General features: G+C 35.3%; 1 protein-coding gene across 5 annotated transcripts; it reads right to left on the bottom strand.

Annotated features, from left to right (window-relative positions):
• Positions 1–96: 96 nt before the first annotated feature.
• Positions 97–25,743, bottom strand: LOC135837095 (uncharacterized). Of its 5 annotated transcripts, XM_065352256.1 has the most exons (19): positions 25,605–25,743; positions 25,215–25,510; positions 24,901–25,113; positions 21,399–21,999; positions 20,348–20,484; positions 19,729–20,257; positions 19,314–19,636; positions 18,992–19,210; positions 18,262–18,883; positions 12,576–14,238; positions 12,179–12,480; positions 11,883–12,101; positions 11,140–11,770; positions 6,245–6,950; positions 5,804–6,093; positions 5,473–5,691; positions 4,759–5,368; positions 372–529; positions 97–275 (listed from the first exon to the last, which is right to left on the bottom strand). In XM_065352256.1, exons 1-5 carry the CDS (start codon positions 25,651–25,653, stop codon positions 20,390–20,392), a joined length of 1,254 nt encoding a protein of 417 aa, XP_065208328.1. In that variant the 5' UTR covers positions 25,654–25,743; the 3' UTR covers positions 97–275; positions 372–529; positions 4,759–5,368; positions 5,473–5,691; positions 5,804–6,093; positions 6,245–6,950; positions 11,140–11,770; positions 11,883–12,101; positions 12,179–12,480; positions 12,576–14,238; positions 18,262–18,883; positions 18,992–19,210; positions 19,314–19,636; positions 19,729–20,257; positions 20,348–20,389. The 5 variants fall into 5 exon arrangements, with proteins under 5 accessions (XP_065208328.1, XP_065208327.1, XP_065208326.1 ...); XM_065352255.1 differs by lacking the exons at positions 20,348–20,484; positions 21,399–21,999; positions 24,901–25,113; positions 25,215–25,510; positions 25,605–25,743 and having other exon boundaries at positions 19,729–19,875; XM_065352254.1 differs by lacking the exons at positions 18,262–18,883; positions 18,992–19,210; positions 19,314–19,636; ... (4 more) ...; positions 25,215–25,510; positions 25,605–25,743 and having other exon boundaries at positions 12,179–12,462; positions 12,576–12,714.
• Positions 25,744–26,360: the final 617 nt, after the last annotated feature.

Below are 26,360 nucleotides of genomic sequence, written 5' to 3'. Positions count from 1 at the left end.
AAAACATTGGCACCAGTAGTACATATATTGAGGTTTTCAGCAAAGCTAAACATGAGTATCAACATTTGTTTCATCAAACCCCCCTCTAAAAAAAAATCGTGTGAAATAGGTAATTTATTTGTGGTACATTACATTATAATGTAGGTATCTTGTTTTGTAATATTTTATTTTGATTCTACATTTATTAATGTTTTGTTTCGACATTGATTTTCCATTTCCCTCAAACATTCAAAAAAATGTTTACTTTCTTCAATATTGTACTCGAGGAAATTTCTCTGCAAATGAAATAGATTGTTTGATTAAGTAAGAGTTTAATGGTTGCTTATAATTTAAGTAGTCCTGTATTCGTTTTTACTGTCTGAGATGCTTACCTATACTTAATCGATTTCATGTCCTTTATCTATGCGTCTGTTGTCTCGCTCCGACGTTCAGAATCATCTTGTCTGAATGTAGATTTACTCAAAAAATTCCAAGAACGAAGTTTCTATTTCTGCGAAGAGCGGTAATGATGAAATTGGTTTTTCTTTATCTGTTTGGTTCTCGAAACAAATCGTAAAAAATACATACGTAAGTTAGAAACCGCCTGATAAATATGTATCTTCAAAATCTTTCTGTGCTTATTTGCTTGTTCTAGTCCAGTGTTCTTGGTAGGCATTTTTTTTTTTTTTTCTTAGTGAGCGTAGCACATTACTCGTATACTATTGAGTTCAGTCTGAAGCACAGAAAACGTTTTTCGACTTGTGTTTCACAGCTTAATCTATCACCGAAATTTTGAAACTTGAATTTTCAGAATTTCTAAAAATTCTAAATAAGTTTTAAAATTTGTTTCATGGCTACCTTTTTGTCAAAATTTTTTAAAACCGTGTTTTAATTTTCTAAATGTTTTGAAACTTGTGAAATTTTGAAAGTAGGTAATATTTTTATAACATTCGTTAAAAAAAAGGTAAGAAACAAATTTGTGAACAGATTTTGAAATTTGATTTTTCGATCAAAATTCTCTCAAAACTATGACTATTCGGATTCTAAATCAACATTATGAAAATACGATTTTAATGGCAGGGTGAAAAAAATGAGAATAAATTTCAAAATTTTGGAATTTCGAAAAATTGTTTTTCAAAGTGTACTTTCGAAATGTACCTACCTAAAGGCTATAGGTGGATAAGTATGGTGAATTTGCCCCCGAGAGCTTCAGGGTTGATATTTGCATGAAAGGTTGGTACCCTTGAGCACCTTCCGTCACGAAAGTTTCAGACCCCCAGACCCCCCCCCCCCCCCCGTTTTTGAGAAACCCTCCCTTTTCTAAAATTACAATAAAAAATGTTTTCTCAGCCCCATGTGAACCGATTTTTTTGGTATGTTGTAAACATCCATCAGAGGCATCCCCACAAAAAATTTCAACCCCCTCCCCCCATATTTTCCCCTCAAAATGGCTTTTTTAGTTTTGTTTGCCCGTTTTAGCAATGATCATGATTCGGCACAAAAATGCGAATAGCATTTTTAAATGTGATTTGACTCCTACAAAACACATTTTTTTTCAAAAAAAAAATTTAGGTGGGCCGTGGTCGAAAATTGAAAAAACCAACAGAGGGGGTGAAAAATGGATTCTGGTGTAAATCATTGTTTTTGGTAAACGAGGTGTCGTTTCCATATGAATCGAACCTCCCGAACACGAATATGACGCCCAATCTTATGCTACTCTCATCCACACCCCTCCAGCGCCTCTGCCCCCTTCTCAATTTTTACTATATCAAAAGTTGAGCTATTTTCGTAATATTGGTGTTGTTTCCAAATGAATCGAACCCCCTGAACACGAATATGACGTCAAATTTTATGCTACCCTCATCAACACCCCTCCAGCACCTCTGCCCCCTTCACAATTTTTACTATACAAGTATTAAAAGTTGAGCTATTTTTGTAATGTTGGTATTGTTTCCATATGGATCGAACCACCCGAACACGAATATGACGTCCAATTTTACGCTACCCTCATCCACACCCCTCCAGTGCCTTAGCCTCCACCTCAATTCCTACTATATTAAATATTGAGCTATTTGCATAATGTTGGTAAGGTATCGTTTCCATATGAATCGAACCCTCCGAACACGAATATGAATTCCAATTTTTTGCTACCCTCATCCACACCCCTCCCCAGTGCCTTAGCCTCCACCTCAATTCCTACTATATTAAATATTGAGCTATTTTCATAATGTTAGTAAGGTATCGTTTCCATATGAATCGAACCCTCCGAACACGAATATGAATTCCAATTTTTTGCTACCCTCATCCACACCCCTCCACTCAATTTTCACTATAAATTGAAAGTTCAGATATTTTCAAAATGTTGGTGTCGTTTCCATATGAATCTAACACCCCGAATACGAATATGAAGTCCAATTTTATGCTAACCTCAACCACAACCCTATACAGTGCCTCCGCCCCCACCTAAACCATAAATGTTTTCACCAACTCTGATCAATCTTCTACAAATAATTACTCGGGTTGTTATTACTTTTAAACGTTATGTTTCGCGAAGGTTGAAAACTCGTAAAAAAAAATGACCATCGCAAGGTTCAAACTTAAACATTCAAGTTTCGAGGTTTCCATTCGTGCCAAAATGACACCCAGCATTATGAAAATAGGTTTAGCATTTCAAATAATAAAAATTGTCTAGCTGGCTGTAGCCTGAAAGGCGATGGATGAGAGTAGAGCTGAATTGGACTTCATATTCGTGTTCGCGGTGTTCGGCGACACCAACATTATGAAAATATCTGAAAACTTTCAATAGGCCTATAGTGAAAATTGAGTTGGGGGCAGACGCAATGGGGTGGGGTGTGGATGAGGGTAGCAAAAAATTGGAATTCATATTCGTGTTCGCAGGGTTCAATTCATATGGAAACGATACCTTACCAACATTATGAAAATAGCTCAATATTTAATATACTCGTATGTAGTAGGAATTGAGGTGGAGGCTAAGGCACTAGAGGGGTGTGGATGAGGGTAGCGTGAAATTGGACGTCATATTCGTGTTCGGGTGGTTCGATCCATATGGAAACAATGCCAACATTACGAAAATAGCTCAATTTTTGATGTAGTAAAAATTGAGAAGGGGGTAGAGGCGCTGGAGGGGTGTGGATGAGGGTAGCATTAAATTGAACGTCATATTCGTGTTCGGGGGGTTCAATTCATATGGAAACGACACCTCGTTTACCAAAAACAATAATTTACACCAGAATTCATTTTTACCCCCTCTGTTAGTTTTTTCAATTTTTGACCACGACCCACCAAACATTTTTTTTTGAAAAAAATATATGTTTTTTGGGGGTCGAAAACACATTTAAAAATCCTATTCCCATTTTTGTGCAGAATCATGATCATTGCTAAAACAGGCAAACAAAACTAAAAAACGCCATTTTGAGGGGAAAATATGGGGGGAGGGGGTTAACATTTTTTGTGGGGATGCCTCTTATAGATGTTTACAACATACCAAAAAATTAAAAAAATCGGTTCACATGGGGTTGAGAAAAAATTTTTTATTGTAATTTTAGAAAAGGGGGGGTTTCTCAAAAACAGGGGGGGTCTGGGGGTCTGAAACTTTTGTGACGGAAGGTGCTCAAGGGTACCAACCTTCCATGCAAATATCAACCCTGAAGCTCTCGGGGGCAAATTCACCATAACTTACTTATCCACCTACCTATAGCTTTTTAAACCCAGATTTTTATAATTTTGAAAAAAATAGGAAACGAAAAAAATCTCAAAATGTGTTTTGTAGCTTCCTTTTTAAAACTTTTGAAAATCGGGTTTAAATTTCAAAATTCATTTTAAAACTGACTTAATTTCAAAAATTTTGAAAAGGTGATTTCAAAATTTACATTTCAAAAAACTGATTTCGGAATACCTCACATAGAAAAATAAGTATAAATTTCAAAATTTTCAAATATACCTAACTTTTGAAATGTTGAAGATTTTAAAATTTGTGTACTATTTCCTCAAGTATTACTTACTTATTTAAAATTTTTAAAAATGTAAATTTCAAGTTCATCTCAAAAGAGAACGATTGAATATGATCACGTTTGAACAGATCTTACTCGATCGGGCCATGTCTGATTGAATCCGAGGAATGTCTAGATTTTTTAAAAATTATCCGCACTATTCACGAGGGGTGGGGGAGGAAATGTCTGGATCTGACCACACCTGATCATTTTCCCCCATTTGCTTTCATTATTTTAGAATTGAATTTTCAAAATTTTGAAATATTTAAGATACTTTTTGACTCACACACAATTCTTCATTATTTTTGGCTCACATTTCTTCATTAGCCTAATTTTTCTTCGAATCAAAGGAAAAATAAGACAGATGTAGGTACAAATAGCATATCATGATTCTGGAATTCCGGAATTAGAGGTGAGGCCACTTTAGGCTTGATTTGGCGTGAGATTGAGTGAGTGTGAGTGGGGATGACCTTGACTCAAAATTGTCGGATTTCCAAATTTTTGGAAGGGAATGATGAGAAGTGAAAAAAATCAAACTGAGAATCGATCAACTTTGCAACCTCTCCTCGCCCTATTCCATCTACGGAAAAGTGTATTTTTCCCTATACTGATTTAACTGGTTTTGATGAAGGTGGGTCCCGAAAAAGGTCTAGCTACTTCAACGTGTGGTGAGAAGATGGTCCGACCGTCCGACGAAAGCAATGAACCTGCCCGTATAAGAGAGAATGTTGATGAACGAACCTCCTCTTTTCATAAATTACCTACTCACCTTTTCTTTCTGGCATTATTAAATCTTTCATCGCTGATTCGATAAGCTGAATAATATTAGTTGAATAATGCGATAACCACGAAGTTATCAGTGTGGTTGGCTGGGGAGTGTCTTCGACGATGGAATAGTCCTGCGCCTTCACTTGGAATTGATCATTTTTCGGAACAAACGATATGTAAAGATTACGGATAGTGAATTTCAGTTGTAAACGAGACGAATGTCCAAATCCAGGATCTAAAGTCATGTTTCCTCCAACATTCTTCACATGTACGATGGGAATAAAATCGGATGATTGAAGTTGATCGTTCGCGTACGAGTACGATTCGAAGTTCGATAGTCCTCTGATGGCGATGTTTTTGAAACTCATGCGCACGAAAGGAATATCCGGTATGAGGTAATAGTAACGTTGTTCGTTGGTCAAAAAATCGGGACAGGCTGAAATGATGTATTGTTTTGGGTGTAAGTTGAACATTTTGTTCAATCGTGCGCTGAAATTGCCACCATTGGTGAAAAAATTGCGCATTATAGATGGTAATTCCAAGCTAAGTGTGTATATCAACTTGAGATGTTGTTCGTACGATAATTTACGATGCTTTTCGAGTTGGATACCCTGAAAATGCACATTTTGATTTCAATTCTGAAAAAGTATAATGTTTCTCTCCTGAAATGGTGCATATTTTTTATGAGCATCTAGCTATGTAGGTACCTACTTACATTGCGGTTTTTCAAATCATCGTACGATATGTTGACAAAAATATCACTGTCTTCAGTTTGGTTTTCTGACCGTTTTGTTGCGCTAATCGATAAATTCTTGAATACGTAGCGTGATGCACTAAATTCGCTGTCACGTTTATGGAAATTCCGAAACGAATATGATTCTTCTACTTGGACGTGTCCTTGTATCCAGTAGTATCGCTCATAACAGAGAATATTCTACCATGAAACATAGGTGTCATTTAACGCTGATTATGGATTCGTGTATTTGCATGAATATTTTGGAAATAGAGTCGAGTTATATGCTTATTGCTTAGGTATACTTACTTACCATTGCATTTTTAGAAAATTCCCAACGAATTGTACAATGTGAACGACCTGGTCCGTAAAGTAACCACCTACTTTTTATCTCGATTGTCTTTCCAAATGATCGAAGTTTTCGCGTGTTGTTAATTTTGTCAACGCCGAGGTAAATTGTTCCGCTTTCTGATTTTATTAACGGCTCCAAATTTTCAACCAAATTGTTGCTTATCAGTAGTAATCTAAATATCGCATCGTTTATGACATCAGTAAGATCGTATTTTGTATGAGTGTTATCCAATAAGTGCACTGGAGTGATTTCTAAAACATGTAGTGAAATATTAACCTATTACAGGTACTTATATTAATCGATGTCATCGATGATGTTAATGAAAAAAGGATATTTTTAAAATGTAAAATTCATCCCAATGAAATAGTTGCATCAAGTATTCGATAATTAGTAATTATGTACCTTTGCATACAAATAAAATGGCAAATGCGAGCTTCCACAGATTAGTCATGTTGCAACGTCGAACTTTTACTTGAACGAACGGAGTTGGGTCGAATTTAATATATTCATGTTATAAAATTTAATACGTTATCTTGTTGATCATCGTTTTTATTGAAGTAACTTCGTTTCGAAATAAATTGACGTAAGTAGATATAATTATTATCGGGATGAAATGCGGGGAGGGGCGAAGAAGGGGAACCCTGATAATCTTGGATTTCTGTTGAAATATCTGACATTTCCCAAGCTGATCAGCTAAAATGAAAACTTGGTGGAAGAAATACCTTTGTATAAAAAAAGGGAAGAAAACAAAAATCCAGGCCCCAAAGAGAGGAACGAAAATGTCCCTTTTTTGAGGATCCATGCCTCCCCTCCAGGAGCATCTCCAGTGCTATAAAAATTTTTCTGAGTGACTTTCAATTCAAAATGAAGGTCTGTGTTGAATTTAGTGAAAATTGACGACTTTTTTCTTGCCATTCACTCGAAGCTAGGTACGATATTTATTTTAAAACCGCGCTCTGTTCAGGTGCATTGCACAATGTTTTGCCACATTTAGACCTCGCATGTTCTTGGTACCCAGTATGATTCTGAATCGTCTTGTTACGTAGCGAAATTTTCACGAACGAAGCTTCCATTTTGGCCAGTTGACGTGTCATTGGAATTGATTTTTCTGTTTAATTTCATTGAAAAATGAAACAAATGGTAAAATACGTAAGGTTAATAATCAATAAAACTACGTGGATGTTGTATTAGAATTATAGGCCCTGCTGAGGTAATATTAGTCCGGCATGCATATGACAATAGGAGTAATTGTATCCCCCCGCCGATCCTCCGGGACAACTTTTTTCTTAAAGGGGACATCCTAAGAAACATTTTAAAGCAAACTTGCCCAAAAAAAAGTTGGCCTTACTTACAAAATGGCGGCCATTTTGATTGACAGGTCAGCCGAAATCGCAGATTTTGCGTTTCAACATAGGACTTGCACGTAATTTTTTAAACTTTACAAAAGTAGATCGAAAGATCATACAAAAATTCATCACCTGTGAAAATTTTAAGAGCTGAAGAGCGTTTTTCGATTTTTGGTGAATTTTTGAAAATTGAATTTTGGCCAAAAATGAGGGGAAAAATTAAAATTTTACCAAATTAACCCAGAAAGCTGAAATTTGGGATATACCCTATTTTCGACATGCCAAATCGATTGGAAACGGTTTCAACCCGTTTTGAGCAGTTCTGGAGCCTCCAGCAGATTTTTGAAATTCGAAGTTCTCACAAAACTGATTTCAATACGCTACGAAGTACTGCAGGTAAATTTCAAGTCGTTTTGGAGCCTCCAGCGTTTTTTTGAAAATTCCTGAAGCCTTCAGCAGATTTTCGAAACTTTAAATTTTCACAAAATTTCATCAAATGGAGATGGAAAGCTGAAATTTACTCTACACTCTAATTTTAACACCCTCTGAAGACGACTTCAGGTGGGTTAAAATCATTTTAGAGCCTCCAGCGACTTTTTTAAAAATTACTGGAGCCTCCAGTAGATTTTTGAAATTATGGAGAGTCGAAATTCATTCTGCAAACTAATTTCAATACGCTACGAAGTTGACACAGCTGGTGGATTTCAAGTCGTTTTGGAGCCTCCAGCGACTTTTCTGAACATTACTGGAGCCTCCAGTAGATTTTTGTAACTTGAAATGTCCCCAACATTGAATTATCAAATGGAGTTGGCAAGCTGAAATTTACTTCGCAGAAATTTCAATTTTTCAAAAAAACGTCACACAGCCTTTCAAAAAGTCACTGGAGGCTCTAAAATGACTTGAACCCACCTGAAGTCGTCTTCAGAGGGTGAAATTGGAGTGTAGAATAAATTTCAGTTTTCCATCTCCATTATCTGATGAAATTTTGTGAATATTTAAAGTTTCAAAAATCTACTGGAGGCTCCAGTAATTTTTAAAAAAGTCGCTGGAGGCTCTAAAATGACTTTAACCCACCTGAAGTCGTCTTCAGAGGGTGTTAAAATTAGAGCGTAGAGTAAATTTCAGCTTTCCATCTCCATTTGATGAAATTTGTGAAAATTTAAAGTTTCGAAAATCTGCTGAAGGCTTTAGGAATTTTCAAAAAAAAAACGCTGGAGGCTCCAAAACGACTTGAAATTTACCTGCAGTACTTCGTAGCGTATTGAAATTAGTTTTGTGAGAATTTCGAATTTCAAAAATCTGCTGAAGGCTCCAGAACTGCTCAAAACGGGTTGAAACCGTTTCCAATCGATTTGGCAAGTCGAAAATAGGGCATATTATCCCAAATTTCAGCTTTCTGGGTTAATTTGGTAAAATTTTGATTTTCCCCCTCATTTTTTGGGGTTTTGTAAAGGGGAGGGTAAAACAAGATTATTTCGGTATAAAAAAGCAGGTCCGCGTCCGTCGAAAGCCGATACGGGCCTGTCGCAAAAATCATGTTGGGTCCCACTTCTAAAGCAGAAGATGTACGTCTACGTACGTCGTACACTATTGAGGTTTTTGAGAGAGGGGAAGAAATGATGTCGATTGAAAATTTGTCGACGAAAATTTTTATTTTCTTTTTTGGACTTTTAGAGGCCTTGAATGTGAAATTTGTTCAATCGAAAACGTGAAACAAATTGACTCCAGCGAAGCGAGGACGACACCTTTTAAAAATTGTTATTTTGAGATGCCTGAAAACAATTTTTTTTTGACTTCGAGGAGTTTATTTTTTCAGTTTTGAAATTGTAGAATTGTAATGTTTTTTTTTTTGTTTTTTTTTTGTTTTTTTTAAAGGAAATTAATAATTTTGTAAAAGAAAAGAGAACAGGCTCGAGCGAAGCGAAAGCGAAATCTTTTGAAAATTTTTATTTTGAGAGGCATGAAAACAAGGTTTTTATGTGAAGACGAGGAGATCATTTTTTGGCAATTGAAATTTCAGAATTTGAATGATTTTTTTTTATGGAAGTTGAAATTGTATTTTGAAAAATAAAACAGAACGAGACCAAGTGAGGTCGAAAGCCCTTGAAAATTTGTATTTCGAGAGGCATAAAAACCACGTAAGAGTTCATTTTTTGGCTTTTAAAATTTCAGAATTTGAATGATGTTTTTTTTGAAAGAAGTTGGAATTGAATTTTGAAAAAGAAAACAGAACTGGACCAAGTGAGGTCGAAAGCTCTTGAAAATTTGTTCTTCGAGAGGCATAAAAACCACGCGTTTTTTGTGAAGAGTTCATTTTTATTTGGCTTTTTGAAAAATTATTTTAAAGGGCGAAAAAAGCACATTTTTGTGTGCTTTAAGTATAATAAATGTTCATCCGCATGGACTTCTGTTGGTTTTTAAACATCAAAAATTAGCCTCTCCTCCACTCACTAAATAATTCGAGGTTAAAGTTATCAATAACGATAGCTTTTTTGAGTATTTTTTTTTGGAACATGTCCTATAAAACAAAATTTTAGTTGCGATAAAATTCATTTTTAGTTTTTTGACTAATTTCTGAAAACTAAAAAAAATTCAAAACGCTATTTCGAGGGTGATTTATGAACTTTTTTACAAAGTATAAATTCTTTTGATCAAAGTAAAATAATTTGAATAATTTCTTCAAAATGGAACTCCCTCAATTGGTTCGTTTTGTAGTCTTCTGCGATTTTTCAATTTTTTTCAAGAAATTTCAAAAATATGTACCCAATTACCCATGTATGTAGTTGGAACGAAGCAGAAATTCGGCATGCACGTTCGAAAGGTGTCCTAAATGTATAGTTTGGGGGCACCTATCAAGTTTATGTGTCATCACTTCCCCAACGCATTTTCCTCAGACTTATTTTGTTTCAAGTGGAGAGTGATTATTCATATAGATAGGGTAAACTGGGGTTAAGTGGAACGATTTTTACTCTTTTTGTGATTTTTCGAGTTCTTTCGAACTTAGGGAATTGGGTGTGCGCTCATATCGAAGAGTAATCCTTTAGCTTTCATCCGCCCCCCAAATTTTTAATTTTGGTTGAAAAGTTGCTGAGAAAAAAATTTTTGAATGGAGAGGTGAAAATCGTTCCACTTAACCTGATGGTGAGGTTAAGTGGAACAGGGGGTCGGGTTAAGTGGAACGTGTTATTTTCCATAAGAAAAAAACAAAAAAAACATAGCACAAAAAAATCGATTTAATTTCTTTTAAACAATAGTCACTTCACATAAATCGCAAACGTCTTTCTCAAAACAGGTTGGGTAAGGGTTAGAGCGAAAAAACCGTGATTTTCCTAAAATTCAAAATTATCCCTCTTTGAGAGCCAATATCACCTCTCCAGGGGCACCTACGAACCTACAAATTTTTTTGAGTCACTGTCAACTGAAGATGAAGGTCTCCACTGAATTTGGTCAACTTTCCCCAATTTTTATAACCCAAAATTTATTGTTCCACTTAACCCCACTGTTTTTGTTCCACTTAACCCCACGAGCACATTTTTAAAAAAAAATTCACATCTTCGTTACATTTGAAAATTATTGAAAAACCAGTACAGCATATTAAATTGGAGTACTTGCTTGTCATAAAGTGACCTTTACTTTGAAAATCGAATGATATTTAGTAACTTTTTAAACGTATTAAAAATCAGTCACTCAAAAAATTCAGGGTGTCGAAATTTTCAATCGCGAATTATCAGAAAACTTTGAGTGCTGCAGTGTTACCAAATTGGACGATGGTAGATAATGTGGCTGAGATTACTGTGCTATCACGGTGACAAAATCGGTTCATAAGTTTTTGAGAAATCGTTGTCGTTCCACTTAACCCGCGTTCCACTTAACCCCAGTTTACCCTACCTACATATTGTGTAATTTTTTTTATACTTTACATATTTTATTCGAGTAGGTCTAGGTACTAACCTTTTTTTGACGGCATCAATGAATCTATCAATGCTGATTCGATCAGCTGGATAATACTCGTTGAATATTTTGGAAACCAGACTGATACCAACGTGGAGGGCAGGAGACTGTCATCGACGTGAGAATAGTCTTGGGCTTCCACCCGAAATTCGTCGGTTTTTGGAACAAACGATATGTAAAGATTACGGATGATGATATTCAGTTGAAAACGTGGTAAATGTAAATGTTCAAATCTGTGATCCAAACTCATGTCTCCTCGTACATCCTTCACATGTAGAGTGTAAACGAGGTCGTTGGATGAATTACTCAATCGACGACTCCACGATTTATCATTCGTGTACAGTTCGAAATTCGATAGTCCTCTTATGGTGATATTTTTGAAACTCATGTGCTCCAAAAAAATGTCTGGTAAGAGGTAATAGTAGCGCTGTTCGTTCGTTAGAAAATCGGGACAAGCTGTAATAATATGCTGTTTCGGGTTCAGGTTGAATATTTTGCCCAGTAGTGCGCTGAAATTGCCGCCATTCATGAAAAAATTGCGCATTATGTACGGTAATTCCAAACCAATTATGTATATCAATTTGAGATGTTGTTTGTAAGATAGTTTAGGATGTTTTTCCAGTTCGATGCCCTGAAATTATACGTTGATTTCAAATGTAAAAAATGCAAAATGTTCTCTATTTGAGTAGGTAGGTAGTAGGTACCTACCTACTATTTCTTTTTCAAATGCAATCATTACTTACTCGAAGGTTTTTCAAACGATCATACGATATATTGATGATGATATTTTTATCGTCCTCTCGATTTTCCGGCAGCTTTGTTGCGATAATCGATAAATTCGTATATTCGTGGAATTTTAAGCCAAATGCGCTTCCCCTGTGATCATCAATCCAATCCGAATACGATTCATCTATCACGACACCTCCCACTAACCAGTATCTCAGCTCAGCATATAACATATGCTACCGTATAAAACGTTCATCTACATATTAGTTTCGTACGCGGGTATTTTTGAAAGGAGATTATTTTGTACACTTACGAAATTATTTTTAGAAAATTCCCAAAGAATCGTATCTGGTGAGTATTGAGTTATTCCTAGTCCGTGTGTAGATATTTCTTCCAAGTTGATGGTATTTCCAAATAGTCGAAGTTTTGCGGTATTATCTATTTTGTAAATACTGCCGTAATCCCTTATTTCGGGCGAAATTAATATTTGCGATGTCAATTCTCTAACTAAATCACTGCTGTTGAGTATTTTCAATATCGCCTCGTTTAAAACATTAGTAAGATCGTATTCTGTGGAATCATTACTCGATGACTGAGCTACGGGAATAATTGTACCTTGTAATCAATTTCATGTGTAATGCGTTAATAAGGAATGGATATTTTCACAAAACTTGATAATGTAATTCCTAATTACTTAATTAGGTACCTACCTTCGCATATAAATAAAATGACAAGTACGATTAGCTTCCACATCCGCAGATGATTCATGTTCAAACGTCGAGCTCACTTTGAGGAATAGTATTATGTACTTACTTAAGTAGGTATAACTCATCGTCTGCATTATTTAATTGAAGATTCATATCTGGAAATTTAATTCGATGTTATCATTTTAATTATCCGTCTGTAATAAAGTACGTAGATAAGTATAATTTCGTTTCGAAATAAAATGACAAACGAAATCTGAAATTTTTAATTTTTTTCAAATAATATGTTTTGATAATATTCAAGTTATTCAATTTTTTTATTTCCTTAATGGATGAATATTCCTGAAGTGGGCGGGCGGGGGTAGGAATTCTTTTTCAAAGATTTTTTTGTGGGATATATTTTTCGCAGAGAGGTGAGAGAAGTACAGGGTGTTCCAGAATAACCTTTCACATTTGTTTTTTTTATTACTCTGAGAGAAAAATGTTTACAAAAATTCTTTTACAACCAAAATGAAGTAGAAATATGCCGTTTTTAGACCGTATATTTGAGTTTTCATTAAAAATGAAGTTTTAAAAATTTTTCCATCGAGATATTTTCCTTCATTTTTCACACATTCAACCAAACATTTTTTCAAATTATTGAACACTTCTCTTCCAATCAGTTGCGACTCATGAACCTAGAAGCTGTTTCAGAGTCCTAGATTTATCTCAATACACTTTTGACTTGGAATAACTCCATAAAAAAAAATCGCAGGCTGAAAAGTCAGGGGATCAAGGTGGCCATTAAATTTCTGGTTCAACACGTCGACCATAACAAAATTATTTGATGACCGAAGTGCTCACGCGCTAAACATATGTGTACATCCCTGGTAGTTCCAACATGTTGGAAGGAAGTAAGTAACTCTATTACATCGCGTCTGTCTTTTAGTTTGGAACAAGAAACTCGTTTAACATTTTGCCTTACCCCTCACCGTTACTGTTTCGTTAAACACACATGGTCCCACTATACCGAATTTAGCCACGCCCAACCAAACAGTCAACTTGGCGGAGGTTTAGATGTTTCTCAAGTATTATCAACTGATTCTTTGTACACTAGAAGCGCACATTCCAATTATTCACTTCACCATTTAGATAAAAATGAGCTTCGTTACTGATGAGTAAGGAGTAAAGAGTTACAGGAACCTTTATTTTTAAAAAAGGCCTTCACAGTAAAAGCACACTGTACAGCCATCTACTTCTCCAGGGCAAAAAATAACTATTGAAACATAATTCGGCATGCTTTGGCTACCTAGAACCGCCTTTACCATTCCCCTAGCTCCACTTGAACACAGATCAGTGGTTACCAAAATGTGAAAGGTTATTCTGGAACACCCTGTAGTAATCTGTTAGTACACCCCTTTATTGTAATGCTTTATTTTGATTAATTCAACAGAAAATAATTTTGCAAATAAAATAAATCATTTCACTAAAAACTGTATGTTTGCTTATAATTTGTTAGTCGTATGCTCGTTTTTACTGTTTTAGTGTCTGCTTGTTCGATTCCATGTCTGTAGCGTAATTTACGAGGTTTGGAATCATCTTGTCCGAGGGTGAGAATTTTTTAAAAGTTCCACGAACGAAGTTTCTATTTCTGCGAAGTCGGATGATAATGAAGTTGAATTTTCTTTATCTATTAGGATCGAAACAAATCATAAAATACATACGTTAGTTACAAATAGAAACATATCTAGTAATCTAATAAATACTCATTTTTAAAATTTGTCTGTGTTTGTTTGCTTGACCGGGTTTAAAATATTCTCTGGTGAATTTTCCTACTTTTTTATTTTGGAAGAAAATTAATTCTAGAATAAGTCCAAGTCAAAAGCTTTAGAGTAGCATTAGTCAGCACAGGCGATAACACAGGCATCAAAGTGAGTTTATCTTTATAGCACTTTGATTACCTATGAATATTACCTACTTTTGGGTGTTCCGGTACTATGTACGAGTAGGTAGGTATGTGTAGTTGTTGAAATTATTGATGGAATTGCACACTCGGTTGTTTTGGCTCAAAATAGCCCAGTCAGATAGCAGAAAAAAACGAGCGAACCTAAACATAATTGCAAACAAAGGTCTTTTTTGGCGAATATTGTCTAGGGTGGTGTGCTGAACAACATACTAAAAGTCCCCGCCCCGACCCCCACGAGCTAACCCTTCCCCACAGTGGATCAAAGCCCCCCAAAATCAGTTTTTCATCAAGAACTCCTGAAATATTGAATTTTGAGTAAAACGAGCCCAATAATCATTTCTTCTCCTCCCCAATACCTATCAAATGAGCTATCGACCAACTCCCTAGCCTCAAGGGGGGTGGCGCTACGACCCCTCAAAGTGACGTGATTTCAATAATTTTACATTTTATTATTTGGGACTTGTAACCGGTTCTAATTGATAAAATGAAGTCAAACTTGGCGAATGTGATTCTTTTGGTAGCTAGAGTTGACCTCTGGAGTGGGGAGGGTCAAAGTTGAAAATTACAGAAAGGTCATTTTTTTGGAGGGGCATAACATGACCCCAAATAGTCCGGCATATGACAATAGGAGTAATTGTACCCCCCCCCCCCCCCCCCGATCCTCCGGGACAACTTTTTTCTTAAAGGGGACATCCTAAGGAACATTTTAAAGCAAAGTTGCCAAAAAAAAAGTTGGCCTTACTTACAAAATTGCGGCCATTTTGATTGAGAGGTCAGCCGAAATCGCAGATTTTGCGTTTTAACATAGGACTTGCACGAACTTTTTCAAACTTTACAAAGATAGATCGAAAGATCATGCAAAAATGTATCACCTGTCAAAATTTCAAGTGCTAAAGTGCCTTTTTCGATTTTTGGTGAATTTTTGAAAATCGAATTTAGGCCAAAAATGAGGGAAAAAATCAAAATTTTACCAAATTGACCAAGAAAGCTGAAATTTGGGATATACCCTATTTTCGACATGCCAAATCGATTGGAAACGGTTTCAACCCGTTTTGAGCAGTTCTGGAGCCTCCAGCAGATTTTTGAAACTCGAAATTCCCACAAAATTCCATCAAATTGGAGTTGTAAAGCTACAATTTATTCTAAAAACTAATTTCAATACGCTACGAAGTACTGCAGGTAAATTTCAAGTCGTTTTGGATCCTCCAGCGACTTTTTGAAAATTCCTCAAGCCTCCAGCAGATTTTTGAAACTTTAATTTTTCACAAAATTTCATCAAATGGAGATGGAAAGCTGAAATTTACTCTACACTCCAATTTTAACACCCTCTGAAGACGACTTCAGGTGGGTTCAAGTCATTTTAGGGCCTCCAGCGACTTTTTTGAAAATTACTGTAGTCTCCAGTAAATTTTTGAAACTTGAAATTTCCCCAAAATTTTATCAAACCAAGATGGAGAGTCGAAATTTATTCTGCAAACTAATTTCAATACGCTACAAAGTTGACTGCTGGTGAATTTAAAGTCGTTTTGGAGCCTCCAGCAACTTTTTGAAAGGTTGTATGGCGTTTTTTTGGAAAATTGAAGTTTCCTAAAAGTAGCTGGAAGCTTCAAAACCATTTGAAACCACCATGTAGTCTGCGAAGTAAATTTCAGCTTGCCAACTCCATTTGATAAATTAATATTGGGAAAATTTCAAGTTTTAAAAATCAACTGGAGACTACAGGAATTTTCAAAAAAGTTGCTGGAGGCCCTAAAATGACTTGAACCCACCTGAAGTCGTCTTCAGAGGGTGTTAAAATTGGAGAGTAGAGTAAATTTTAGCTTTCCATCTCAATTTGATGAAATTTTGTGTAAATTTAAAGTTTCAAAAATCTGCTGGAGGCTCCAGTAATTTTCAAAAAAGTTGTTGGAGGCTCTAAAACGACTTAAAATCCACCAGAAGTCGTTTTCAGAGGGTCTTATAATTGGAGTGTAGAGTAAATTTCAGCTTTCCATCTCCATTTGATGAAATTTTGTGAAAAATTAAAGTTTCAAAAATCTGCTGGAGGCTTGAGGAATTTTCAAAAAGTCGCTGGAGGATCCAAAACGACTTGAAATTTACCTGCAGTACTTCGTAGCGTATTGAAATTAGTTTTTAGAATAAATTGTAGCTTTACAACTCCAATTTGATGGAATTTTGTGGGAATTTCGATTTTCAAAAATCTGCTGGAGGCTCCAGAACTGCTCAAAACGGGTTGAAACCGTTTCCAATCGATTTGGCATGTCGAAAATAGGGTATATCCCAAATTTCAGCTTTCTTGGTCAATTTGGTAAAATTTTGATTTTTTCCCTCATTTTTGGCCTAAATTCGATTTTCAAAAATTCACCAAAAATCGAAAAAGGCACTTTAGCACTTGAAATTTTGACAGGTGATACATTTTTGCATGATCTTTCGATCTATCTTTGTAAAGTTTGAAAAAGTTCGTGCAAGTCCTATGTTAAAACGCAAAATCTGCGATTTCGGCTGACCTGTCAATCAAAATGGCCGCAATTTTGTAAGTAAGGCCAACTTTTTTTTTGGCAACTTTGCTTTAAAATGTTCCTTAGGATGTCCCCTTTAAGAAAAAAGTTGTCCCGGAGGATCGGGGGGGGGGGTACAATTACTCCTATTGTCATATGCCGGACTAAAATGGATGAAAAGGGTCCAAAATCATGCCATCGAACAGTACTCTATCTGTGATCAACATATCCAAATTTCAGCTTCCTAGGTCATTCCCACCCCATTTAAAGCGGAATTAAGCTAAAAATCCCCTTATTTTACCCCTATTTTCGGTTTTTTCCATCTTAAAAGAAGTGGGGATGACCTAGGAAGCTAAAACTTGGATATGTTGATCACAGATAGGGTACTGTCCGATGGTATGATTTTGAACCCTTTTCATCCATTTGGGGTCATGTTATGCCCCTCCAAAAAAATGACCTTTCTGTAATTTTCAGCTTTGACCCTCCCCACTCCAGAGGTCAACTCTAGCTACCAAAAGAATCCCATTCCCCAAGTTTGACTTCATTTTATCAATTAGAACCGGTTACAAGTCCCAAATAATAAAATGTAAAATTATTGAAATCACGTCACTTTGAGGGGTCGTCGCGCCACCCCCCTTGAGGCTAGGCAGTTGGTCGATAGCTCATTTGATAGGTATTGGGGAGGAGATGAAATGATTATTGGGCTCGTTTTACTCAAAATTCAATATTTCAGGAGTTCTTGATGAAAAACTGATTTTGGGGGGGCTTTGATCCACTATGGGGGGGGGTAGCTCGTAGGGTAGGGGCGGGTACTTTTAGTATGTTATTCAGCACACCACCATAGAAAATATTCACCAAAAAAACCTTTGTTTGTAATTATGTTTGGGTCAAATTGCATATTGACTGGGCTAAAAATATTTACCTATACCTACATAATTATTTTGAAAAAGCTCTACTTGATTTTGAAAAAAAGCTGAAATTTAGTATGCACGTTCGAATTGCGTCCTAGATTTATATTTTAGGAGGACCGAGTTTTTGTGTCATCACTTCTCCCCTCTCTTCTCCCTTCCATTACCGGAGACTTGAAGGCTAACATTTTCATCATGCGTTTTCGGAGGTTGACAGACGATGAAAATTTTGAGACTTTGTGCTTTTCAACCTTAACCCTAGCTCCTTTTTGTGGAGAGTGATTGTTGAGTGTAATTTTTTTGCACGTACCTATACTTTATTCAAGTGCCTGTCTACTCACCTTTTTTCGATGGCATCAACGAATCTGTCAATGCTGATTCGATGAGCTGAATAATACTTGTTGAATATTTCGGCAACCAAGATGATATCAGCATGGAGGGCTGGAGAGTGTCTTCGACGATACAGTTATAGTCTTGGGCTTCCACGCGAAATTTACCTTTTTCCGGGACAAACGATATGCCAAGATTACCGATGAAGAAATTCAGTTGAAAATGGGGTACATGTTCAAATCCGGGATCTAAAGTCATGTTTCCTCGTACATTCTTTATATGTAGGGTGTAAACGAAATCGTAGGATGAATATCGTCTACTCCACGATTGATTGTTCACGAATGATTCGAAATTCGAGAGTCCTCTGATGGTGATATTTTTGAAACAGATGTACACGAAAGAAATGTCTGGTAGGAGGTAATAGTAGCGCTGTTCGTTTGTCAAAAAATCGGGACAGGCTGAAATGATGTACTGGTTAGGGTGCAGGTTGAATATTTTACCCAGTAGTACATTGAAATCGCCATCATCGAAGAATAAACCGCGCATCATGGATGGTAATTCCAAGCCAATTATATACATCAACTTGAGTTGTTGTTTGTAAGATAGTTTAGGATGCTTTTTGAGTTTGATATCCTGCAATTACACGTTGATGTCAATATTTAAAAGAAATAATAACTGTTCTCTCTTTGAATGGGTACCTACTTACCTACTATTTCTTTTTTAAATGCAATCATTACTTACTCCAAGGTTTTTGAAACGAACATACGACATATTGATAGATATATTTTTATCGTCCTTTTGATCTTCCGGTGGCTTCGTTGCGATAATCGATAAATTATTATATTCTAGGTTGTTCACTTTAAATTTGCTTTCCCATGGATGGTAATTCCAATACGATAACGGATCATCTATGAGGACATCTCCCACTAACCAGTACCTCAGCTCATCATAGAATAGACGCTACCGTATAAAACATTCGTCTATTATTATACCTACTCGTACTTAGATTCATACACGAGTATTTTTTAAATCAGATTTGTTTGTACAATGTATACTTACTTACCAATTTATTTTTAGAAAAATTCCAACGAACTGTATTTGGTGGGTTTCTGTTCATGAGGAAACGTATGCCCACTGTTAATCCGCAAGTATGAGTATACATATAGTTTATGTTGATGGTATTTCCAAACGGTCGAAGTTTTGCGGTATTATTTATTTGGTAAATACCGTCGTAATATTTTAAGTCTTCTATGATTATATGCGATTCCAATTTTTCAACTAAATCAGTACTTTTGAGTAGTTTTAATATCGCCTCGTTTAAAACATTAGTGAGATCGTATTTCGTGGAATCATTGCTCGATGACTGAGCTACGGGGATAATCGAATCTGTGTAATTAATTTCATGTTAAGGTAATGTTGATAAGGAATGAATATTTTCACAATAAAACTTAATCTGTATCTAGTTCTTAATTACCTACCTTCGCATATAAATAAAATGACAAGTACGACTAGCTTCTTAGTCCACAGATTATTATTCATGTTGAAACGTTGAACTCACTTACCATTTGAGAGATGGTCTACTTGTGATATGTTTACTCATCGTCCGTATTGTTTAATTTAAAATTCGTGTTTCGAAATTTAAATTTGATGTTATCTTCTTAATCATCCGTTTCTATTAACGTATAATTTCGTTTCGAAATAAATTGACGAATGAAATATGTTTTTCGGAGAGAGGCGAGAGAGGTAGTAATCTGTTGAAGACCCAATTTTTTACACCATCTAACTGTGTTTGGTAGGTGACGTTTTATTTTGATTGTACATTCAATAACGTTATAATATTTAGACATTTTTGATTTTCCATTTCCCTCGAACATTCATGTTGATGAGCTAAACACTTCTTCTGGAATTATGTCTTCTAATTCAACGATAGGATATTTGGGGCAGTTTTTCTTTGGTTCTTCGCTGTGTAGATTTCTCCTCTCCAATCTTGTACTTGGGGAAATTATTCTGCAAATTAAATGAATTGTTTCATTAGGAACTTTATGGCTACTTATAATTTGTTAGTCTTATGCTGGGTTTTACTGTTTGAGTATCTACCTGATCGATCCATGTCTGTAATGTAATTTAACAGGTTTGGAATTATCTTGTCCGAGGGTGAGATTTTTTCACAAGTTCCACGAACGAAGTTTCTATTTGTGAGAAGTCGGATGGTAATGAACTTGACTTTTCTTTATCTATTAGGATCGATACAAATCATGAAATACGTACACTTATGTACATTAGTTAGAAACTTTTTTTGAAGAAGAAGAAGAAGAAGAAGAAGAAGAATAAGAATAAAATTACCTAGATAGGTAATTCTAGAATAAGTCAGAGGCTTACATTTTGGAAAATGATATCCTAAAGTGGTCGAAAGTACCTATCACAAAAACACACGATAAATTCGAGTGTAGGAGTGCTTAATTTCATTTTGGTACTTTGTGAATACCTACTTTTTCAAACCTACAGAAAATGGAAATACACCGACGACTTAAGAACCGACTCAAAACCATCGCCACCAATGAGCTTCGAAGGTCAAAATTATGGTACTTGGGTATTATTGTCTCACATTTTTTCATTAGCCTATTTTTTTTTTGGAACAAAGAAAAAATACGATTTATAGGTACAGTCTACATCATTGATTCTAAGATTGGGTGTGAGATCACCCGCAAAATCCGTTTTGGAACACCTAAAGTGCATTTCCACCCATTTTTCTCGTATCTGATTTTTTTTCCAGAATAGAGAGATTTTACCAAAATTTGCTTGCATACGGAATTTGAGTTTAAGTGTGGATGACCTTGACTCAAAATTGGTGTATTTTCAAGTTTTTGGGAGGGAATGATGAGAAGCAATCAACTTTATTGCAACCTCTCTTCGCCCTAGTCCAGCTACAAAAAGTGTATTTTTCCCTAATGATGTAACTGCTTTTGATAAATGTGAGCCCCTAAGAGTCGAATTTTTTTGAGCAACGTGTCAGATAAACATTCTCAAGATTTTTGTACTTTTCAACCCTTACTCGTCTTTTTGTTTTTTGTGTAGAGGAATTTGTCGATGTAGATAGGTATGTAACTACCAATTTTTTTTTGTGCGTATATTTCATTTGGTTACTCACCTTTTTTCGAGGGCATTAATGAATCTGCCATTGCTGATTCAATAAACTGAATGATACGTGTTGAATATTCCAGCACCCACGATGATATCAACGTAGTGGACTGAGGAGTGTCTTCGACGATGGAATAGTTCTGCGCCTCCACGCGAAATTCGTCGTTTTTCGGAACAAACGATATTGAAAAATCACGAATGAAGAAATTCAATTGAAGATGTGGTAAATGTTCGAATATGGATTCTAAAGTCATGCTTCCTCCTACATTCTTCACGTGTAGGGTGTAAACAAGATCGTTGGATACTTTTTGGTTCACGTACGATTCGAAATTTGATAGTCCTCTTACGGTGATATTTTTAAAACTCATGAGTATGAGAGGAACGTCTGGCAGGAGGTAATAGTAGCGCTGTTCATTGGTCGAAAAATCAGGACGGGCTGAAATGACGTACTGCTTAGGGTGTAGGTTGAATACTTCGCCCAATAGTGGCTTGAAATTGCCATCATCGATGGAAAAGTAGCGCATTATGGATGGTAATTCCAAGCCAATTATGTATATCAACTTGAGATGTTGTTTGTAAGATAGTTTAGAGTGATCTATTAGTATGATACCCTGAAATTACACGTAGATAATACTTGGATTTCAATTCTAAAAATATTCTCTCTTGGACTAAGGTAGATATGCTAAGTGTAGGTGTAGGTAGTAGGGTGTACCTTATTTTGAAAAGGTCGAATTTTGTAGCTCCCACCCCCCCCCCCAACATGACCTCAGATGAGAAAATAATTCCCTATTTTTTATTTTCCCCCTATCTGTAAAAAAAGTGGTGCCGGTAGCCCCCTAAGTGGGGAAAAATCAAAAAAAAGTTCCATTCATGAAAATTCTTTGTTTCTGCGTCAGAATGTTTCTAAATAATCCCCATTTTAAGAAAAAAATGTCTCCGGCCCTTTAAACCATATTGGCCTCCTAGTAAGGAGCCCCTCAACCCGGGAAAAAATGGATTAGATCTAGGTAATTATATATAAAATGGTTAGATCTAACTAGATATAGAAAATGTCCCTATCTAGATAGATCTAACTATATATAATTTGATCAAATTATATCCAGTTAGATCTATCTAGATAGAGACATTTTCTATATCTAGTTAGATCTAACCATGTTATTGGTCAATGTTCAGTTTTATTCATTTACATATAGAAGTGTTTTAGTCCAATTTGGATCCTCGCCCTTTAATATGTAGTTTGTCTCCAAAAAAGGGGTAGATCGAATACTGATAATGAAAATTCTAATTTTCAACGGAAATGTTTTACTCGATCAAGTTTACTTAGATGGAACCATGAAAAGTTAATTTGGAAGTTTGAGCCTTGAACCCTATATAGGATTCTGCTCAAGACTTTATCTGCGAGTAGCCAAAACGACACACTTTTCTAGCATTTTAGATCCAACTTGATCTTCATAGATCTAACCAGATATAATGAGATCCATTCAGATATAATTTTATCAAATTTGATCTGAACAGACATGTTGGCAAGAAATGCGTTTCAAACATTTTAGATCCAACTGGGTCTTCATTAGATCTAACCAGATATAATGAGATCAATTCAGATATAATTTGATCAAATCTGATCTGAATAGATATGTTTGTAAGAAATACTATTCAAACATTTTAGATCTGACTGGATCTTCATAGATCTCACCAGATATAATGAGATCAATTCAGATATAATTTGATCAAATCTGATCTGAATAGATATGTTTGTAAGAAATACAATTAAAGCTTTTTAGATACAATTGGATCTTAATATATATGACCAGATATAATGGGACAAATTTATATCTAAGATGATCAACATTCAGATATAATTTTATCAAATCTGATCTATGTTGATCAATTTTTAGATCTAATTTGATCACATTAGATATGATCAGATACAATTAGATCTGTCCCATTTTTTCCCGGGAAAGTTGAAAAAAATCACAAAAAATGATAATAAATCAAAGTTAGTGGGAAATTTGATGAAAATATCTCATTTCCACATTAGAATTGTTTTACATTACCCCCTTTTCAAGAAAAAACCATTGTTGGACCCTCAAATGATTTTGGCTCTCTTGCATGGAGCCCCTGAAATTTGGGAAAAATTAAAAAAATATTAAAAATTGATGTCTGTAGAAATTTTTTGAAATTTTTTTATTCAAGTGCAGAATCTTTCTGAATAAATACTTTTTCAAGAAAAACTTTCCCCCCGGTCTCCCAAATCATGTTGGTTACCTATAAAGCCCCTCAAAGTTGAAAAAAATAAACAAAAAAATGAAAAATTCATATCTATACAAATTTTTTGATAATGTTTCATTTCTGAGCAGAGTACAACCACTTTTTCAAGAAAAGCACCCTTTTGTCCTCCAAATGAGGGTGGTGGGTGGTCTTCTTTTATGAGACCCCCAAAATTGAAGAATATTGAGAAAGATGAAAATATGGTACTCTTAATAAGGCGACAATTTTTCATCTCTGTGCAGAATGCTTCTAGATAATTCTTTCTTCTAGAAAACCCTTTTCTCAGTCCCCTCTACAATGCTCACCACCTACATAGATGACAGAGATCTACAAAGTAGAAATTTTTTTTGGAATAGAGGTGAAGTCTCCTCTGCAAAGATAGTTTCAAGTCATGAATATGTTTTTTTGCTTTAAACTTGAAAATGAAATCTCATTGATAGGGATTCTTGACGATTTTTCCCAAGTTTTACATTACAAAATGTCAGAATGTCAATAAATCTTACTGTGAAAATTTGACATACTTAATAATTTATCCATCTTTTTTCATTTTCTGGGGAAGGAGATAAGTTCCACCTTTTCATCATGTAGAATTGTAGACAGGTCATAAAGTATTCAACAGTATTTCTAATGAAAATGGACAAAATCCATAGGATTATGATGTGAAAAAAAATGTAAAAATTTCAATTTTTCTGATTTCTTTTATATTTTGAGTGGGGGAGGGGGGAGGCGCGTGCTCCCTAGCACGACTCATTTTTACTAACGTGATTGGAGAAATTTTTCTCATGAAACTCGACAACAATTTAGGGCGTCATTAAATATTCTTTTCACTAGTAGGTTAGGTATGTAGGTACTACGTATAGGCATAAATATGAGCTCTCCCCTCTAATCCACTGGATAGTCTTGGGTGGAGATAGGGGGCTAAAATTGATATATAGGTTGATTTTACGTAAGTAGGGACTTAACTGAGGTGTTGGAACTAGAAAGTTCACAATTATAAAAATTTTGTCTGATACTTCGATTTTTTCACATTTACTTATGGGAAAATTGGGGGGGGGGGCAACCGGTACGACTTATTTTTCACCTCGGGGGCTGATATTTTCAGGGTATTATTTTCTCACCTGAGGTCATGTTTTTGAGGGGTGGGAGCGAAAAAAATCTAAAATTTTTTTTCACTATACAAATGAGGTACACCCTAGTTGGTAGAGGTACGTACCATTTGTTTTTAAAATGCGATCATTACTTACGCGAACGTTTTCCAAGTGATCATACGATGTATTGATAAAGATATTTTCATTGTAACTCGAGTTTGCTGACATTTTGGTCGCGATAATCGAGAAATTCTTGTAGTCGTGGTCTACCGCAAATGCGGTTGTGAAACTGCAATTCCAATAAGAACATGGTTCTTCTACTTGGGCGTGTCCTACTATATAGGTATTCAGCTCACCATAAAACATATGCTACGGTAAAACGTATATAATTATAATGTAGGTGCGTAATTCGATATTTATGTAGATTGCATTATTGTACGAGCTTTTTAAAAGAAGACTTGTACACTTACGAATGTATTTTTTGCAAATTCCCAGTGATGAGTTGTATTCCGCGAAAATGAAGATGATGATCCGTAACGACACTTTCTTCTTATATTAATTGTATTTCCATATGGTCGTAGTTTTTGGGTATAATTGTTAATTTTGTATACGTTGTTTCGATATATTAAGTGGTTTATGAGTCTCTGTGATTCCAATTTTTCAAAAAAATCACTACCTTTGAATAGTCTTAATATCGCATCGTTTAAAACATTAGTAAGATCGTATTTTGTGGAATTGTTGTTCGATGGCTGAGCCGCGGTAATTTCTGAAATGTGTTAAGGAATAATTCTCATCAGTTTCAATGTTTAATTTTAATAGAGAAGGAATATTTTCAAAATGTGTAGTTCGTTATTACCTACCTTGACATATAAATAAAATAACAAATATCAGCTTCCACGGATTATTCATGTTGAAACGTCGAACTCACTTAAAAGGAATGGTGTACGTACATGTAGGTAGCTATGTAAAATTGGACATGATTAAGTACCTACATTTAAGTCGTTCGTAGTGTTAAATTAAAATTCAAGTTTTGAAATTCAATTTGATATTATCTGTTTTATCGGTCTTTATTCAATTAGAATAGGTACTAACTCCGATATCATTGACCCTCCAATTTCCTTAAAAGCTGGCCGAGTAGAGTTGTTTTTATTTTCAGAAATTGATAATTTGATAATTGGAAAATAAAATCCAATAAGTAAATCAAGAGTACACACTTTTGTGGTACAAAAATCATAAATAGAAAGGGTCGTAAAAATGTAAACAGAAAAATCGTGAAAAATAAGCATCCAAGTATCCAAAGAATACAATTTTTTAGTTTTTTGAAACTAGCCATTGGTAATAACCAAAAAAATTCGGTATGATTTATCTTAAATGTTTGAGAAGAAAACAAGTTTCAAAACACGAATTTACCCAAAAAAAATAAGTGGTTTGAAAATTTTTAACCGCTCAGTAGAGTCATAAAAAGACTTGGATTTTGATGGCAATGGTCTGGGTGGGCGAAGAATCTCAAGTTGTACTATGTTTTGGAGTTGGACAAGGCGAAAAAACTGGTATTTTTTCGAAAATGCCTCTTCTTCGAGGATCCATATCTCCCCTCCAGGAGCATCTTCGGTGCT

Source organism: Planococcus citri, chromosome 2, assembly GCF_950023065.1.
Source record: "Planococcus citri chromosome 2, ihPlaCitr1.1, whole genome shotgun sequence".
Classification (NCBI taxonomy): domain Eukaryota; kingdom Metazoa; phylum Arthropoda; class Insecta; order Hemiptera; family Pseudococcidae; genus Planococcus; species Planococcus citri.
Note: the sequence above shows the minus strand (reverse complement) of the source record. Positions and strands in the feature narration are given on the sequence as shown.

Excerpts from the sequence above, each read along its gene's own strand:
- LOC135837095 (XM_065352253.1), bottom strand. The coding sequence starts at position 12,633 with ATGAATCATCTGCGGATGTGGAAGCTAATCGTACTTGTCATTTTATTT. Across the intron at positions 12,102-12,178 it reads AATTTTCTAAAAATAATTTC|CATATGTTATATGCTGAGCT; the intron begins GTAAGTGTACAA and ends TTTATACGGTAG. Across the intron at positions 6,951-11,139 it reads ATTGATGCCGTCAAAAAAAG|AAAAATCAATTCCAATGACA; the intron begins GTTAGTACCTAG and ends GAAATTAAACAG.